The 16,356-nt window shown below is 43.7% G+C and overlaps 1 protein-coding gene across 4 annotated transcripts; it reads left to right on the forward strand.

Annotated features, from left to right (window-relative positions):
- Nucleotides 1-1,507: 1,507 nt before the first annotated feature.
- Nucleotides 1,508-16,159, forward strand: NEMP1 (nuclear envelope integral membrane protein 1). Of its 4 annotated transcripts, none has more exons than XM_083428293.1 (9): nucleotides 1,508-1,841; nucleotides 3,617-3,732; nucleotides 5,713-5,932; nucleotides 7,126-7,198; nucleotides 7,788-7,881; nucleotides 9,373-9,487; nucleotides 10,640-10,865; nucleotides 12,700-12,876; nucleotides 13,648-16,159. In XM_083428293.1, the coding sequence occupies exons 1-9, from the start codon at nucleotides 1,730-1,732 to the stop codon at nucleotides 13,838-13,840; spliced, it is 1,326 nt and encodes a 441-aa protein (XP_083284419.1). In that variant the 5' UTR covers nucleotides 1,508-1,729; the 3' UTR covers nucleotides 13,841-16,159. The 4 variants fall into 4 exon arrangements, with proteins under 4 accessions (XP_083284419.1, XP_083284421.1, XP_083284420.1 ...); XM_083428295.1 differs by having other exon boundaries at nucleotides 1,509-1,841; nucleotides 3,620-3,732; XM_083428294.1 differs by having other exon boundaries at nucleotides 1,510-1,841; nucleotides 12,703-12,876.
- The last annotated feature ends 197 nt before the right edge of the window (nucleotides 16,160-16,356 follow it).

Here is a 16,356-nt window from a genome sequence, read left to right on the forward strand (position 1 = left end):
TGGGTCGTGAAATATTGCATGTCTAAAAAGTCTGTCACCAATATGAAAAGTTTGAAAAGCTGTGGTATAAAGGGAAGTCATGCTCCTGCACAAACATATGCATCAGTTTCACCTACTTGTTGGTTGCATACACACTATACTGGACCTTTAAAGCACATTCAAAGTACATTTCCCCCCTCAAAGAATTCTGGGCATTGTAGTATCCCTCATGGAATTACAATCCCAGCAGCCCTTAACAAACACATTTGAAAATGTGTTTCAAATGTACTTTATACACCATGTACAGGTATATTGTTCTAGACCTAATTTCAGGGGGCATGGGGCAAGAAAAAGGGGCAAGCCTTCTTGCACATGCATATATTATTGAGCAGGGCTTCCACTGATGGGACTCGTTATATTAATCCTGCCCATCATGTGTACATGTCAGGAGGGAGCTGACAGGCAACACATTTGGCGTAGAGCTGACTTTATCTGTTCTTCGCACAGCTTCGCTCTCAAAAGTTGGGTTGATGGCCACCAACTTTGAAAGAGGATTAGATAAATTATTGGAAGATAAGCATGATGCCATGTTCTCTGCAACTGAAAGCCATTGTGCCGTTGTTGGGAATCACAAGTTGGGTGAGTGTACCTCAGGCGACAGGATCCACAGGGGCAGCAGATTTTGATGCAGATCTTTATTCCCTCTCTTGTTCCTGATCTAGATCTTGTGGTAATTATATTTTACAGAGTTTTATAAAACTTAATTTTTATTAAAGATTTTATTGGTTTACAAAGGGACTGTCTCCTTATGGGATAGTTTCCAGGTATATATTACTTTTGTAATTTAAAGTCTGCCTTCTGGGATCCATCTGTGAACAGAATGTGAGTAAACTCTTTTTATAATTTTATAGAAGACTGTGTCATGTCTATCTTTTTATGAGGGACTAAATGGGAAATTACCAAAAGGAAAACGTATTTTAGAGGCTTTAGCGAGCCTGAGCAAACACATCCGCTGTGCAAGTTTAAAAGGGGGAATGTTACTCTGCTAAATTGTGGAACTTGTTAACACAAGTTGGAAAGGATATAATCAAATAATATATCCTCTCCTGCATCCCTGAACATTCCCACAAGGTGGAGCCGTTTTCTTTCCCTCCACTTGGAGATATTGAATTCTAACAGCTGAAATCTAAAGCGAGAGCTGAAACTGCCACCTGTCAGGCGGTTGCTCAGCAACGAGGTTCAACAGCTGCCTGCGCAGCGCGCGCGTGAAGCGAAAGTCGCTTCGATCTACGTCAGACATTCCCCCTTGGTCGCTATGTTGCCGCTTGAAAACGGCGGCGGGGGCTTAGCTTTAAAAACCGTTCCTCTGATTGGCTGACAAGGGACGTCCGCAGCCCAATACGAGTCTGGGGGCGGGCTCAATGTCGGGCGATTTGACTTTGTCGTTGGCCAGAAAGCCAGCATGTTAATGTGCCGTTTTGCCGAGAGGCGTTACCTCACAGAGGCCGCCGCAGCGATAGGCTTGCTGGCACATCATTCAGCGCTACCGTCAGGCAAGGCGGCCTCGAGAGTTGGAAGTCCCGACAGCGGCCGCGCTCGAGCATCCTGCCATTGGCTATGATCCCTTTCGGTCATGCGCAGGGGAGGCCGCGTCGCGGCGAGTCCTGCCCTCCGATAGGTTGCGAGAGGAACGGCGGCGAGAAAGCGACCTTTCGGGATGGGCGGCGGGTGAAGGGCTGGCGGAGCGGCCATGGCGGGAGGGACGAACGCGGCCTCGGGGCAGCCTCGGCTTTGGCGCCGCCGCTTCCTCCTCCTCCTCCTCCTCGGGGCCGTGGTCCTCGTGGGGCCGGTGGGCGGCTCAGGTAAGCGGGCGGGCCCTTCCCCTCTCCCCGGGCGGCTGCAGGCGCGGAGCTGCTTCCGCGCTCGGAGAATCGCAGGATCTGCCAGAATCTGGGCTGAGCTGCCTTCCCTTCCCAAGGCAGGTTTTGCATTTCTAGCCTGAAGCGCCCCGTGATCTTCGGATGAAGGGCACCATAGAACATTACTACTAATAAAAATAATTCACACGAAATGTACAGCTTCGTTAAAATGCTGCAAATGCCACCCAAAACTAGACAGCATAATTTATCCGTGGTCTTGTTTGGGAAGTGAAGGCAGAAAGGCGACGTGATTTGTTCCTGGGCTTTGACATAAGAGGCTTTAGTTTGGTGTTTCCCAAAAGGTTCATAATTAATTGACCAAAGAATTGGAACTGAGGGACCTAGCTCTGTGTGAGACAACTTTATAACAATTGTTATATATGGTAAGGTACTACTACTACTAATAATAATAATAATAATTGTATCCTGCTCATCTGACTTGATTGCCCCGGCCACTCTGAGCGGCTTCCAATGTACTGTATATAAAAACATAAATGTTGTCAGGTACTACGTTTCTGTTATTTACCAGCAAGTCTCAAGAGAGCAAACTGGAAATGCCAGAAATGCCTGGCTATGAATTTGGGGTATATTAAGTTTCCTTTAGCTGTAAATGATGGCACTCGTTTACTGGCAAGTGTCAGATTTGAACAGCCCAGGTGAAAATTGTTGGTAAAAGGCAGGATTCACTAAACTTCTGACACTGACAGCGCAGTCCTGTGCCTGCTAACTTGGAAGAAAGTCCAGCTGAATTTGATAAGGCTTCCCCCCAGCAGTGCCATTTCCTGGAGGTGCAGGAAATCAGCGCAGAGTATGATTTTAAACAATTGTAAACAATAGCTTTATCCGCATCTCCAGTGGCTCTAAAACCTAAGTATATTTAACTGTATTGTGCTTGTTCGTCCCTTGCTAATCCTTGCACTTTCCTTCATGCATGCACACACTCCATAGTGAAATTTAGTTTCTAACTTCCTGAGACAGGAACCTTTTTAGTTATTCTGCAAAGCAGCCTTCTCTAACCTGGTGCCATCCACATGCTGTTGGACTACAACTCCATCAACCTCAACCTGCATGGCTATTGGTGAGGGATGATGGGCGCTGTAGTCAAAAATTTCTGGAGGACACCAGGTTGGGTGCTATATTCATAAAAGTATCCCCCCCCCCCCCCCCCCCAGGATTCACAAGTTACTTTTTGCATGCTTGTGAATTGTTTGAAATTTCCTCTTTGCCAAGCACACATACATACTTTTTATAGCGCTTTGCAGAATCTACACAATCAGGTGCCTGCCCTGAGGATCTTAAAATTTCAAATTCAACGTAGGAGAAAAAAACATGGTGGTATGTGTAGAAGGTGCATGTGTACATGCATGTCCATGAATGTGCAGGCTCCCTCTGATTGTCCAATATGTGTAGATTTTGGGACACCAAACCCTGCGTTAGTGGCTGCTTTTAAGTTGCCTATTGCAGTTCATTGGTGTGGTATAACTTGTGTGAAAATGAATAGTGATGTTTTGGAATTTTTTGCTAATACTGCTCTCGGAAATAGTGCTTTCTTGGTGTAGGCTAGAGAGCATCATTCCAGCACCTTACGAATAGACTAATCCTGATCTACATTTTGTATAAAACAACCCGTTCCCTCAATTCTCAGGCAGCAACTCTGATTTCAGGCAAAGATCTTGCAAATGTCTTTAACGCAGTCCTTGGTTATTGTTTGAACTCAGTAGATCGAGTATTGCCTCTTGAAGATCATCGCATGCAAAAAGAGAATTCCTCTAAGCAGTTTTGCTACACAAACAAGGTGACCCCAAAATGGCATGACATATGGACCAGAATTCAGGTAAGAAATGGAGTCCTTTAAGTTTCTGGCAGTTGATGAACCTCAGCCGAACTTTCTGTCTGCATACTTGCTAACAAAAATCAAGGGAACTAATCCTAGATTATGTAAATCTCCGTTAAGTAGCTACATGTAGCTTTCATAAAAACCTCCATTGTCTTTTGTTTTTCAGCATACTGGTTGGGAGTGTGTGGTGGATGAACGATATGGGGTGCTGTGTAATGCTTTTCTCAAGGCTCAGAATTGGAGCCATGATTACTGTTGAAGTGCTCTACTGTGTTACTGTGAAGCTAGTTTTGTATACAGTCATACCTCATGTTACGTTTGCTTCAGGTTGAGCGTTTTCAGGTTGCATCCTGCGGCGACCCGGAAGTACTGGAACGGGTTACTTCTGGGTTTCGCTGCTCGCGCATGTGCAGACGCGCAAAATGACGTCACTCGCATGTGCAGAAGTGGCGAATCGCGACCCACACATGCACAGAAGCGGGTTGCGTTCTTTTCAGGTTGCGAACGGGCCTGTGGAACGGTTCCCGTTCGCAACCAGAGGTACCACTGTACAGTATAGTCAAATGTTTTCTCTGTGCCTTCTCATTCTGTTTCAAGTTGTATTATACAGTCGTTAAAAGAAACTTTTATTCAAAAGAGCATTCTGTGTTATAGAATGATGTTCATAGGTTCAGGCTTTGAGAAAAATAGATTGTTATCATGGTTGGAGATGAAAGTCAAAGACAAGGTCATCTCTTGGAGCCCCAGTTATGCTGCAGATTGATGTAGCTGACAAATAGGGAACCTGTTGTCCTCCAGATACTGTTGGATGATATCTCCCATCATCCCTGACCATTGACTTTGATGGCATATGGAGTGCATCAACATCTAGAGGGCCACAGATTTCCTATCCCTCAGTTAGTTACTTATCTATCTCTATGGGTAATGCAGACTCTCCATACACTATTTGTGATTTACCCAACTACAGTAATGGTTGGCAGATGTCTGTGCTTTCCCTATTGGAGCGGCTCTATTCTTTTCACAGTATTTACCAGCATTACATAAACTGAGTAGTATTCTTATACCCAGGTAATGGAATGTTGCATATTTGAGCTCCAATCCTAACCCCACTTAGCTGGGAGTAAACTCTGTTGAATTCAGTAGAATTTACTTCTGAGTAGACAAGGTTAGGATTATGCTGTTAATCTTTCTTCCTTGCTGGGTGCCTTTTTTATTTGTGGGAGAGGGTTGACTATGCAGCTACTGAAGAAGAGAAGTTGGAAAATAGAAAAGATTGGTTGAAAATGGCACGATAGCCAGGGGGAAGGGACTTGTGATGTCATAGGCAAGGCCAAGTAAGTGCTCGCATCACTTTGAACAATGGAGATTCATACTTGTTGCAGCAATGATTGCAGTTACTATCACCGGTGCTTAACTGCTTGTGTCCTGGGAAACAGCACTTTCTCCATAACAGGATCAATAATTTAGTGATGACTGTTGCTCCTGCCCACCCACTTGAGCCACCATGTCTGGAAAGGCTCTCAGCCTTGATTGAATGGAATACTCACACAGTCTCTTGTAAACTTGTTTTGCTGCTCAGTTGTTTGCATAATGAAGTTCAGCACTGGAACTTTGGCCATCGTGTCTCCTCATTCTCTCTCCCTGCCCCTGCCCCCACCCCCATCCTGATCCTGATTTTTCCCTTTCTGATCCTGTTCTTCAAGTGAATGCTTATACTTTTCCTTTATAATAATTGTACATTATACCAATCTTACCAGCTTCCTTTTTTGGCACGCTTTCCAAAAGCCCCTTTCTCTTCCTTGGTACTTTCCTCTGAACCAGCCTGTCATTCATCTTTGTAGCGTGCATTTCATAATGGCACATAAGTTTTGTGTTGTTTATTTAGATACCACTTGAGTGGTGATATTCTGATTTTTCTGTATTTTAATGTTGGAATCTCCCTTGTGGCTAACCCTTTCCCACCTCTGTCTTTTGCAGATACGAGTAAAAAGCAGCAAGATGATCCGAGTCATCCAGGTGGAAAATGAGGAAAAGCTTAAGGAACTGGAGGGATTCAATGTGTGGAACTACATCGGCTCCTTCTTCAAAGAGAAACTCAATGACACCTATGTTACTGTAGGTCTCTACAGTAATAAAACTTGCTTGAAAGTTGATGTGCTTGAAGAAGGCTCCAATTACACCATCATCGTGGCTCGTAGTATGTCCTCTTTTACCTTAGTTGCTGGCTTACTGGGGAGGCTGTCAGTTGTGCATCTAGTACTGCTAAATGAATTAGATTAAGCTGCTTACTTCCTGATACTGTGAACTGCAGGCCTTCTGGTTGCACAGAAATGTAGTAGTGATGCGAGGGCAGGAATATCAGGACACTAGCTGGGCAAGTGAGTTATGTAATCTAGATGCTTTGTACTACATGTGGTGCCATAAGTAGGATGAATACTGGGATTTCATGTTGATGTCAGAGGCTTTACTACGTCAGGTTAATGGAGAAGTTGATTCATTTTGGGAGGGTCAAATAAGTCGCAGTGACCCAAAGTTCTTTTTATCTTTTTAACGAGATGTAAGCTTGACTTATATGGTATTCTTCTGGTTTTGGTGATCTCTTACCATTCCTTGTAAAAACCTATGTGTCCAGAATATTTTCTATTGCAAAATGGACACATGACACTCATATCCCAAATGTTTTTTAAAAGTAGGTCCTATTGCTTAGTGTGAAATTTCAATTAATGGTTCATTCTTCTATACTTGGGTGCAAATACCCATCACTTGTGAATGACACATATGCACTGATCCTGTATATATTGCACAGGAGCTTGGCCATTTCAGTATGCATGCACCTTTTGCAATTAGTCAACTGCTGTGTGTGTATTATCTCACAGTTCCAAAGTTTGAGTAAAGTCAAAATTTGTTCAATTCATTTTTGTACTTTATTTGGGAGGGATGTTGATGGTGAGAACTACTATTTTAAGGGAAAGTATTAACTGCTTGAATGAGTTATGTGCTATGCTGTGTTGTTTCTTCTTGGTAAGTTAGTGAAGGAACAGGTTACCCAAACCCAGGTAACCTGTCCCTTCATTAGGATGTAGTGTGCTTGTTCCTACAGTAGATCAGCAATCTTATATTGCTGCACAGGAACTTTGTACTCTGCCCTTTGAATTAATTCTAGATTTGCACAAAGAGTATAGGGTAGTTTGGGATGATGCGATGCCCTATGAAAGACAGGAAGCGGTCATCACAAGTGTTGTGTGTCTGGCAGTATTGCTATATGAAGCCTCATCATAAATGGGCACTTGGTCTGACAGCATTTGAGGTCACCTTACACCCTAATCCAAAAGATGTAGCAGCTCAAAGGTCAGTTCAACACAACGGATGAACTGTTTCATTTTCTTGCAGCATTTGATCCCAAGCTCTTCGTGGTTACATTTCTGGGACTTCTGCTGTTTTTCTGTGCTGACTTGATGAGCAGGTGAGCACTGTAATGGGCGGCAGAAATGCCAGACATAATCTACTGCAGCCATCTGCTTGGCTGTAACAGCTACCAGATTGATCTTCCCTGTCTAAAGCAATGGTAGTAGGTTATATGGTTTTTGTTTTAATAATGAAAGGCTAATGCAGGGGTGGGGAACCTCAGACTCAGGAGCAAAATATTCTCCCCCATCCCAGGGCTCTCTGTCTGGCCTTTGAGACCCGGGACTCAGGACTGCCTGTCTCCAGCTGTGCCATGGCTAGCAAAGGACATGCTGCTTCTTTGTTCCACAGAAAGTTGCCTTTTGCTCTGCTAAATCATGGCTATGCTGCCCCCAGTGTCTCTGTGGACTCATGGCTTTGCGGGCTTTGCCAGAAGCAACAGAGAGAACAATCTCCAGCTCCACATGGCAACTGTAAACTCCAGCTTGTTACCCAAAGGCCAGCCAAAGGTTTTGGCTCTTGGTGTATTGCAGCCATTTCCCCTTGTTCTTGTGGCTTGTGTTGAATATTTGCTGCTCCTGACAACCTTTGTGGACGTATAGATGTTATTCCTGCACAGCAACTGAAATAACAATTGTTTTTTGCAGAAGTCCACTTTTCTTCTATTCGGCTGGAATAAGCATTGGTGTGCTAAGTTCATTGCTAATTGTCATCTATGTAATGTCCAGAATGGTGCCCAAGGTGAGTGAAAGTACTGTTCTATTGACAATACTAGACTCTTTGACAACAAGCATCCAGAAAGCCACGAGTTCAGAGTTCATCTTTCCAAATGTTTAAGCTTTAATTTCAAGTGCCTTATTCAGACTGTCCATGGCTTAAAGAACACGCAGGACACATTGACCACCCAGTCTTGGCTAGAGGGATTGTCTTCCATACAGCTTTGTTGTCCATATTCCTCCTTTCGCTGTTTTAAGTTAGCAAGAGGAATGAGTGAGATGGCAGCAGCAAGAGGAGAGGAAGCAGGATGTACAGCGGTGCTCTTTCCCTTGCAAATGAGGAACTGACAGACGTAATAGTCATTGACCCTAGAGAGGGGAATAATTGAAAATAGGGGAAAGAGAAACATTTGCTTGCTGTGGGCAGATGAACATGGCAGAGTGGGATTTTTATTGCACCCTTCTCAATGTATGGCTCTTGCCTGATATATAGTAGCTCAGAAGCACTTTAGTGCACATTTTTGTTGGAATCTGGACTAACCTAATATGATAAATACTTTACTACTGTGGTTGCCATATATACTAGAAAAAAGTTAAATAATTTTTGGCAGTGTGTGTGTATGTGTTAGTGGGTATATTCCATTTTTGCTTGACTACATTCTGCCAGCTTACCATATGCAAATTCAAATGTTAGTGGTTGTGCAACCACTTTTAAAAATCCCAGTTGTGGTATTTTGCAATGTAGGAAAACCCATGGCATCAACCTCACAGTTCAAATGGTATTTTTCCCTATGAGAAAAAAATGGCATTCAGCAAATGAAAATGCCCGTCTTTGGACAAGTCTAATCATCTGATAGTTAAATAGCTGCTTGAATTGAAATTGCCTGTTTCTTATTGTGTTTCATATTTCATATTGTGGAGTTCTGAAAAGTGTATGTCCTTTGTGAAAGCATTTGGACCAAGTCAAGTCCAGATACGCAGTTCAGTGGGGTTTAAGTAGAGGGCCATGGCTGCCCCGCCCCCTGCAATCCCTCATTCAGCACCGAAATTGGCCACTGTAGTCTAAGACCTGGTTCTCATAAGTGGGTAAAATGGGTAAACCTGTGTCTCAGTGGTATGCATCAAATGATTTAATCCTCTTCTATTAAAAAAAAAGACCTTCTCCTTGCATGTAGAGTGCTGGGAAGAAGGGTTCTAGTAGGGCATGTTGTGTTGTGTGAGCCCCCACCTGCAACCTGCATAGTACAGTCTACATACAGGTTTGCCACTCTTCTTGCTGTTGTGAGAACTAGGCCAAATGCTTCTCATCAGTCCCAACCAAAGAATCTGGCCTAACTTTATCTTGCCAGGCTATGCTGAAATATGCCTGCCTGCCAGAACCCAGCCATAGAATTTAAATTGTGCAGTTTGCATATGGTAACAACCTAGTAGTGTTGTATGCCTAATTTAGGGCAAGCTGGATTGTCTGCTCTGTCGAGAATGCAAAAATAGCTTTCTTGTTCTTTTTGTGCCCTAGAAAAGCCCCATCTACCTCATGCTAGTGGGAGGCTGGTCTTTTTCTGTTTACCTTATTCAGCTGGTCTTCAGAAACCTGCAGGAGATCTGTAAATTGTACTGGGAATATCTGCTGGGTGAGTATTTCTTGACTTTCTGTGCTTTCTTTTTCATCAAAGCCTGTGCCTTAGGCTAATCTTCATATTTTTGAGTGTTTCTAGAATTATAGAATCATAGAATTTTAGAATTGGAAGTAGCACCAAGGGTCATCTAGTCCAGCCCCCTGTAATGCAGGGAAATCCATTGCCTTCACACTTGGGAAATGCTTAGCCTCCACACTTCATCCTCAGCTCCCAATTAGCTTGAGTAAAGAGTACCTAGAGATCTAATTAAGGCGAATTTAGCTGCATTGATATTTGTTCACACCAAAATCACAGCTAAAAAGTGTTCAGCAAATTCTGCTCAAGTATGATTTGGAGTCACTTAAACAGGTATTTGGATGGTGACTCCTACTGGGATGAGGCACTGGGGTGGGAGTTATGGAGGAAATAATGGCATCAGCTATACTACTGGATACAGTGGTACCTTGGGTTACATACGCTTCAGGTTACAGTCTCTGCTAACCCAGAAATAGTACCTCAGGTTAAGAAATTTGCTTCAGGATGAGACAGAAATTGTGCGGCGGCAGTGGGAGGCCCCATTAGCTAAAGTGGTGCTTCAGGTTAAGAACAGTTTCAGGTTAAGAACGGACCTCCAGAACGAATTAAGTACTTAACCCGAGGTACCACTGTATTGCATGTGTCTTGAAAGCGACCTGTTTCAGGCTTCTAGTTATGCAGTCCTTCTCGACCGTACCAAACCCTGACTTGGTTTTGATCTTGAGAGGTTTTTCCTTTTAATATCCCATGTGAGAAGCACACACTGTGAGCACAGGAGTCATTGATTTAATTACACTTGGTATGATACAACCTTTCTAGATAAGCATCCCATTCATTTTAAGGCTTTTTGGTCCAGTCTTCCTAGAGCAGAGTGTGTAAAAGACCTGAGTTCTTGGCTTTTGTTGCCTTCTGGAATCTGCTGTTGGCAACATGTTTTAATTCTCTTGCTGTTAGGGAATAGTCAGTGTTTTCTATCTATTTCTGGCTGATTTAGCACATTGTTTTGCTTCCTGGGGTGGTGCTTCATTCATTAAGTCACTCACCATGAGGATAGTTTAGGTTCCAGATTAAAAACAATTCTTGGAGTATCTCTTTATGTTTCTTCCTTTATTTCCTTTCCTTTCTTTGCAGGTTACTTGCTCGTTGTCGGGTGTATCAGCTTTGCAGTGTGCTACAAATATGGGCCCCTGGAGAACGAACGCAGCATCAATCTTCTCACTTGGGGTTTGCAGGTTCTTGGCTTGCTTTTCCTCTACGCAGGCATCCAGATACGGCAGATCGCCATCGCACTGATCGTAATTGCATTCTGCACTAAAAACCTGGAGTACCCAGTCATGTGGGCCTATGCTATCTACAGGTGACGGATGGGAAGCAGGGCTTTACTCATCCTAGAAGGCACAATCCAATAATAGACATTAATAGACTAGTAAGATAAGGTGTGTGCTTGTGTTTGTGTGTATGTACTCAAAACACAGTGAAATTTCTAACATGTACGAGAGAACAAGGATTGCCTATTCAAAGATCACTTACTATATTTCATTCAGTGTTGGCCAAGTCTGTAGTTTATATCTGGATAATCAGAAGGAGAATGAATACTTTTGCATATATTTACAGGGAGTGTCTGGACACTCCTGTAGAGGATAGTTGCTCAGAATGGGATGATTGTTGTTAATCATTTAAACACTTAAAATTCTGGGGCACTGTGCAGCAATCTGCTGTGCAGCATATTAGATTGCAAAACTATATTGTTTCTTTAATATACTAGTGTAAAGGAATGGAGAGGAAAGAGGAAAGCAGGCAAATTCACGTACCAGTTGTTAAAAGTTATAGCAAGTTACGTAATTGGGTAAAGTTTCTTTTAATGGCCAGTTGAAATAGGTGCTATGGGGACAGTGTTCAAAAAGGAGGACCCATTGACTGGATCCCAGCCAGCTCAGTCAGACCTCAATCGCAGCATTCATGTGCCACTGTAAACCATCGTTTTACTCCTCCCTGATTCTCTCCTCCTTCATAAGGTGGGGCAGAAACAAACCATGATCCTGGCTTACTGCTGAATCCAAACAAGGATTATGGTTTGTTTTGCTCCAGAGTTTGCTTTCTCATCATGGTTTGTTTGAATAAAACAAAACATGATCTCCAGTTCAGATGTGATGCCAAGCCAGGGATTGTGGTTTGTTTCCTTTGCATGCTAGTGGGGAGGAATGAAGCAGACATATTTGCAGTAAGCCATTACTTATGGTTTACAGTGATGTTTGAACATACCCATTATCTCTTTTTTCCTCCCTCAGGTGAAGCCAGGTGAAATGGTAGCTAATGGAAACAGGTTGTGGGAGGGGGAATAGCTAACCTAATGCTTTAACCCCCAATTAATGGGTATGCTTTTGATCCATGCAGCCTGGGTTGCAGCCTGTATGGTGGAAGCTGGGTTGAATTGTTGGTGAGCTTGTTCTGGATGTTGAGTGGCAAATATGGTCAAATGGATATTGTGTTGAAACCATTAAAATTGGGATTTCAGTTGCTGGATTGAAACATACCACTAGATGGTGCCTTCAGAGAATTTTGCAAGCTCTATCTCCTTCTAAAGACCAGCATCATGATTAGATGCCTGGGTCCTCCTGCTCTCTGTGTCTTTTCTTCTGTCAGGTGGGCCTATGAGCATAGCATATGAGAACATATATATTTACAATACCTGGCAAACCTCTTTTCAATTGAACTTTACAGCAGTAAGACACAAGAGACGTAAGACTGCTCAAGGCATAAAATTTGAGGCTGGGAGCGAATCGCCCTAAAAAGACAATCGGTCTGCAAAAGGTCTCTCTTTGGGTCTGATGTAAGAAAATGACACACAGGTCTGAAGTCTGTTCAAATGTCTACCTAGTGTTCATTAACTCAAAGAATACCCTACTCCGATTACTGCCAAATTGTGTTTAGTTGTTGTGCATCACAAGACTGTCTTGGGAAGAACCATCAAGATAATGCAGTAAGACTAGTGGGATAGAATCTTTCTGAAGAAGGTCTAGTCCTAGTCAAAAATCACAGTCTTGTGCCCTTTTGGTACAGACTCCCAGTTGCACCTTTTCTAGTGAAGCTCAAGAGTAAACACTGTTTCCTGAGCTGCTCAAGGATTCTTGGAAGGCACCAGACTTTGATGTTCAGACTTGCAGCTGCCACTAATGTCATTGCTATCCTAGCAGGAAGGTCTCCACAGCCCCAGAAAAGCCCAGCCCACCACGTTTGCTAACTGAGGAGGAGTACCGGATACAGGGGGAGGTGGAGACACGCAGAGCCCTGGAGGAATTGCGGGAGTACTGCAGCAGCCCAGAATTCTCTGCCTGGAAAGCAGTCTCCCGCATACAGTCTCCCAAGAGGTACTGTCCAAGATGATTAGAAGATGGGAGGGGAAAGCTGCATGGTGCTATGGGATCCTTATACCCTTTGGGAGCCTTCAAAAGGGCAGCCTGGTTACAAACTCAGCTATAGGAGGGAGGTGGGATCTGGGGTAGTTAAGGGAAGGGGGGTGAGCTGCAGGTTTGAAGCTGGCTTCTCTGCTGGTGCCACACGCCAGGAAAAACTACCAAGTGTGCATTGCTTTATTGAGTGCATGCTACACATGGGGGCTATTCCCCTGGCCATGCCTGCAGTTTGGACTGACAAATGTTTAATTGGCCCATGTTACATGCATTTTTAGGGACACGGGTGGCGCTGTGGATTAAAGCCTCAGTGCCTAGGGCTTGCTGATCAAGAGGTCGGCGGTTCGAATCCCCGCGGCGGGGTGCGCTCCCGTTGTTTGGTCCCAGCGCCTGCCAACCTAGCAGTTCGAAAGCACACCAGTGCAAGTAGATAAATAGGGACCGCTTACTAGCGGGAAGGTAAACGGCGTTTCCGTGTGCGGCTCTGGCTCACCAGAGCAGCGATGTCACGCTGGCCACGTGACCCGGAAGTGTCTTCGGACAGCGCTGGCCCTCGGCCTCTTTGAGTGAGATGGGCGCACAACCCTAGAGTCTGTCAAGACTGGCCCGTACAGGCAGGGGTACCTTTACCTTTACCTTACATGCATTTAATGGCAGGCCATTAAATAAAAGTCAGACATCTGCTGGTTGCTGCAGTACTCTCACTGCTCTCTGCTGGTTTTTCCCCAGATTTGCTGATTTTGTAGAAGGTGCTTCGCATGTGGTCCCCAATGAGGTCTCTGTCCATGAGCAGGAATATGGGCTGGGAGGTTCTTTTCTGGAGGATCAGCTCTTTGAAGAGGAAGATGGAGAGCGAGACTACAGCTTTGAAGAAGAGGAACGCGTGGACACCTTTTGGCCCCAGAACCATCTAAGTTTCTGAAACAAAGCCGGCTAGTATTCATGCAAATAGATTGGTTGATAATGCCCCTTATTGATATGGGGTAGGAGTTGCAGCATTGCTGCTCTCATCTTAGAGTGAGTACATGTGTACCTAGTCTACTGTGGATGGCACATACAGAACAAGGTGTATATGCTTGGCAGACTACGCAAATGGGCTGGGGTTCTATTAAAGCCCTGCTGCCTACACTAAACAGTGAACTGAACGTGCAGTGAGCTACACGTGGGGCAGAGTCCTGGACTCAATATCTTGTGGGCTGTGAGTGAATGAGGCTAGGCAACTGGGGAGCAAGGTGGAGTTGTGACAATCTATTTAAAACCTGCCGGTAATGAATTATTTTGCCTTGATTAGGCAGGGGCTCCAGAGGAAGGGCTTACGCCAATGTGTAATGTCCAGCTGAGTTAGGCTTTGCCGTAAGTACCTTAATTGGTGTCATACTTTGTTTCTTGGAAGCCCAGAATGCTGTCGTCCGAGGTCTGACTTTTCATGGTGTCTGTGGTGGTAGAGATACTGCCCTCTTGGTGGCTCCTGTGCTTATCAGTTGTTAGGCAACGCTTTCTTATGCTATCAGGCTTGATCCTGTGCTTGGCACAGTTCTTTAATGAACAACAGATGACCCACATTGTGCATGTTTCAGCTCAAACAGGATTTTGTCTGCTTGCAAACAAGATGCAACCAATTTTTTGGGGTGGCCTTCTGCTGCTTTCTATGTTTTTGTTTGTTTTGAACTAGTTTCCTCCCAACATAAGTTTGCCTGTACAACTCTCTGAAGCTGCTATTTGGTGTCAGAAAAGACCAACTAACTGATACAGGTACTATAACAGGATTTAACTTATGCCTTGCTACTTTCAAGCACCTGTTTGGCCCTCTTGCTACCCCCTGGCTTTAAAAATTCTGACAGCCAAGTTGGATCTTTGGGGGTTTGTTCCGTTTAGCAGATGCAGCTTGGCACAATCTAATAAAGAGCTGTTAAATGTTATAGGCGACTAAGCCTATCAAATTCTACCACCTTTTTAACTTCAGGGATAGTTCCTAAATCAAGAATTACAGACATAATGGCAGCCTGATTCACTTAGGTGGAGGTCCTTATTACCATCTTTCTTGAGCCTTTTTCAAATTAGTTTCTACAGAAAAATGTAGCAAAGGCCTACATTTTCAAAGTGGTTGTTTTTCCAGAGATCAGTTGAATTGTATCTTCCAAGGGTGCGTGGCATGAGGCGCCATGAAGTTCTTTCAGGAATAACTCCCTCAAAATAGTTGACAGCATATGACAGAGAATTTGACTGGTTATATGTGCCTTATTTACCTAGTCTTGGAGCAACATGAGCAAACACAAAAAGGTGATAAGAGCTGTCATGTCCTGTGTTCTGGCTATTCTGCTTCTTCTCTGTAGCCTGATACTTGTGCAAATGCTGCCCAGTATATTTGGCAGTACCTGGTCAGCAGGATTTTTGGGATCGAAATTCTTCCTTTTCTCCATATTCAGAGATCATAAAAACAATATAGTTGATCCGAAAATGGGGAGAGCTCCATGCTGTTGGTATACATTTTGAGTGAATTTAGTGTTACAAGAAACATGGGACTACTGAAAATCACAACCCCCTGTCTGCATCCAAAATGGTACAAATTATCCCATGCCCTGATGTACTTTGCCGTACTTTCTCCACTAGCTGCAGCTAGTGATGTGGAACACAGAGAGGAAATGAGAAAGTATTACGATAATGGGACCAGAGCAAGTTGTACTAGAAGAGCAGGAGAGAAGAAATGTCCTGGGGCTGGCCTTGTCCACTGCCTTAAGTTTTTTCAGTTCCAAATTCAGGGCTGGGGAGTAAATTGCTGGTGCCCTTTCCCCATATTGACAGCTGAACAGATCTGATCAGACAGAAGCACCTGACCTTGTATATTGCAAAGTTCACTTGTTCAAAACTTAAAACAAGAGTTTTTGCTCTACATTCTATGAAACAGTATGTGTAAAATGTCTTCCTCCAAGTGTTACAGTCAATACAAAATGCTGAGTTCACTTTGTCACAAAAGCAAAACACTTGATCTATGCAAATTGGGGATATAAGCCATTACGTATTTCTGGGGTAGTGGTGGAGGGGAATACCTCCTAACTGGGGTCAAACTGCCTACAGACAGGTTTCAGTAAGTGTGTGTTTCTCTTTTATTTCTCCTAGGAGGTGGTCAGTTTTTTTAAAAAAAGTTACTTTTGACTGTGAATGTACTGATATGCCATATCAATGCTTTCTCAGTTGTGTAGTGAAGGTTAAGATTTTTAATAAAGTCTTTTTTGGTAGAAAATGAAACTTGTGATGGTGTGAGGGGTAGATAAACCTTTCCACCTTCTTATGGAAGGTTTAGTAGAAACCTCTGCTTTGTTTTTTGTCTAAAATTGCCTCTTGGTTGTTCCAAGCAGCTATTTGCTTGTTGGACTGCTCTCTAGCATTATGTACAATAAACCACTTGTGAGTTGGAAGCTTTATTGAAGAACAACAACC

The sequence above is a fragment of the Podarcis tiliguerta genome (genome assembly GCF_965153285.1).
Source record: "Podarcis tiliguerta genome assembly, chromosome: 2".
In the NCBI taxonomy this organism is placed as follows: Eukaryota; Metazoa; Chordata; class Lepidosauria; order Squamata; family Lacertidae; genus Podarcis; species Podarcis tiliguerta.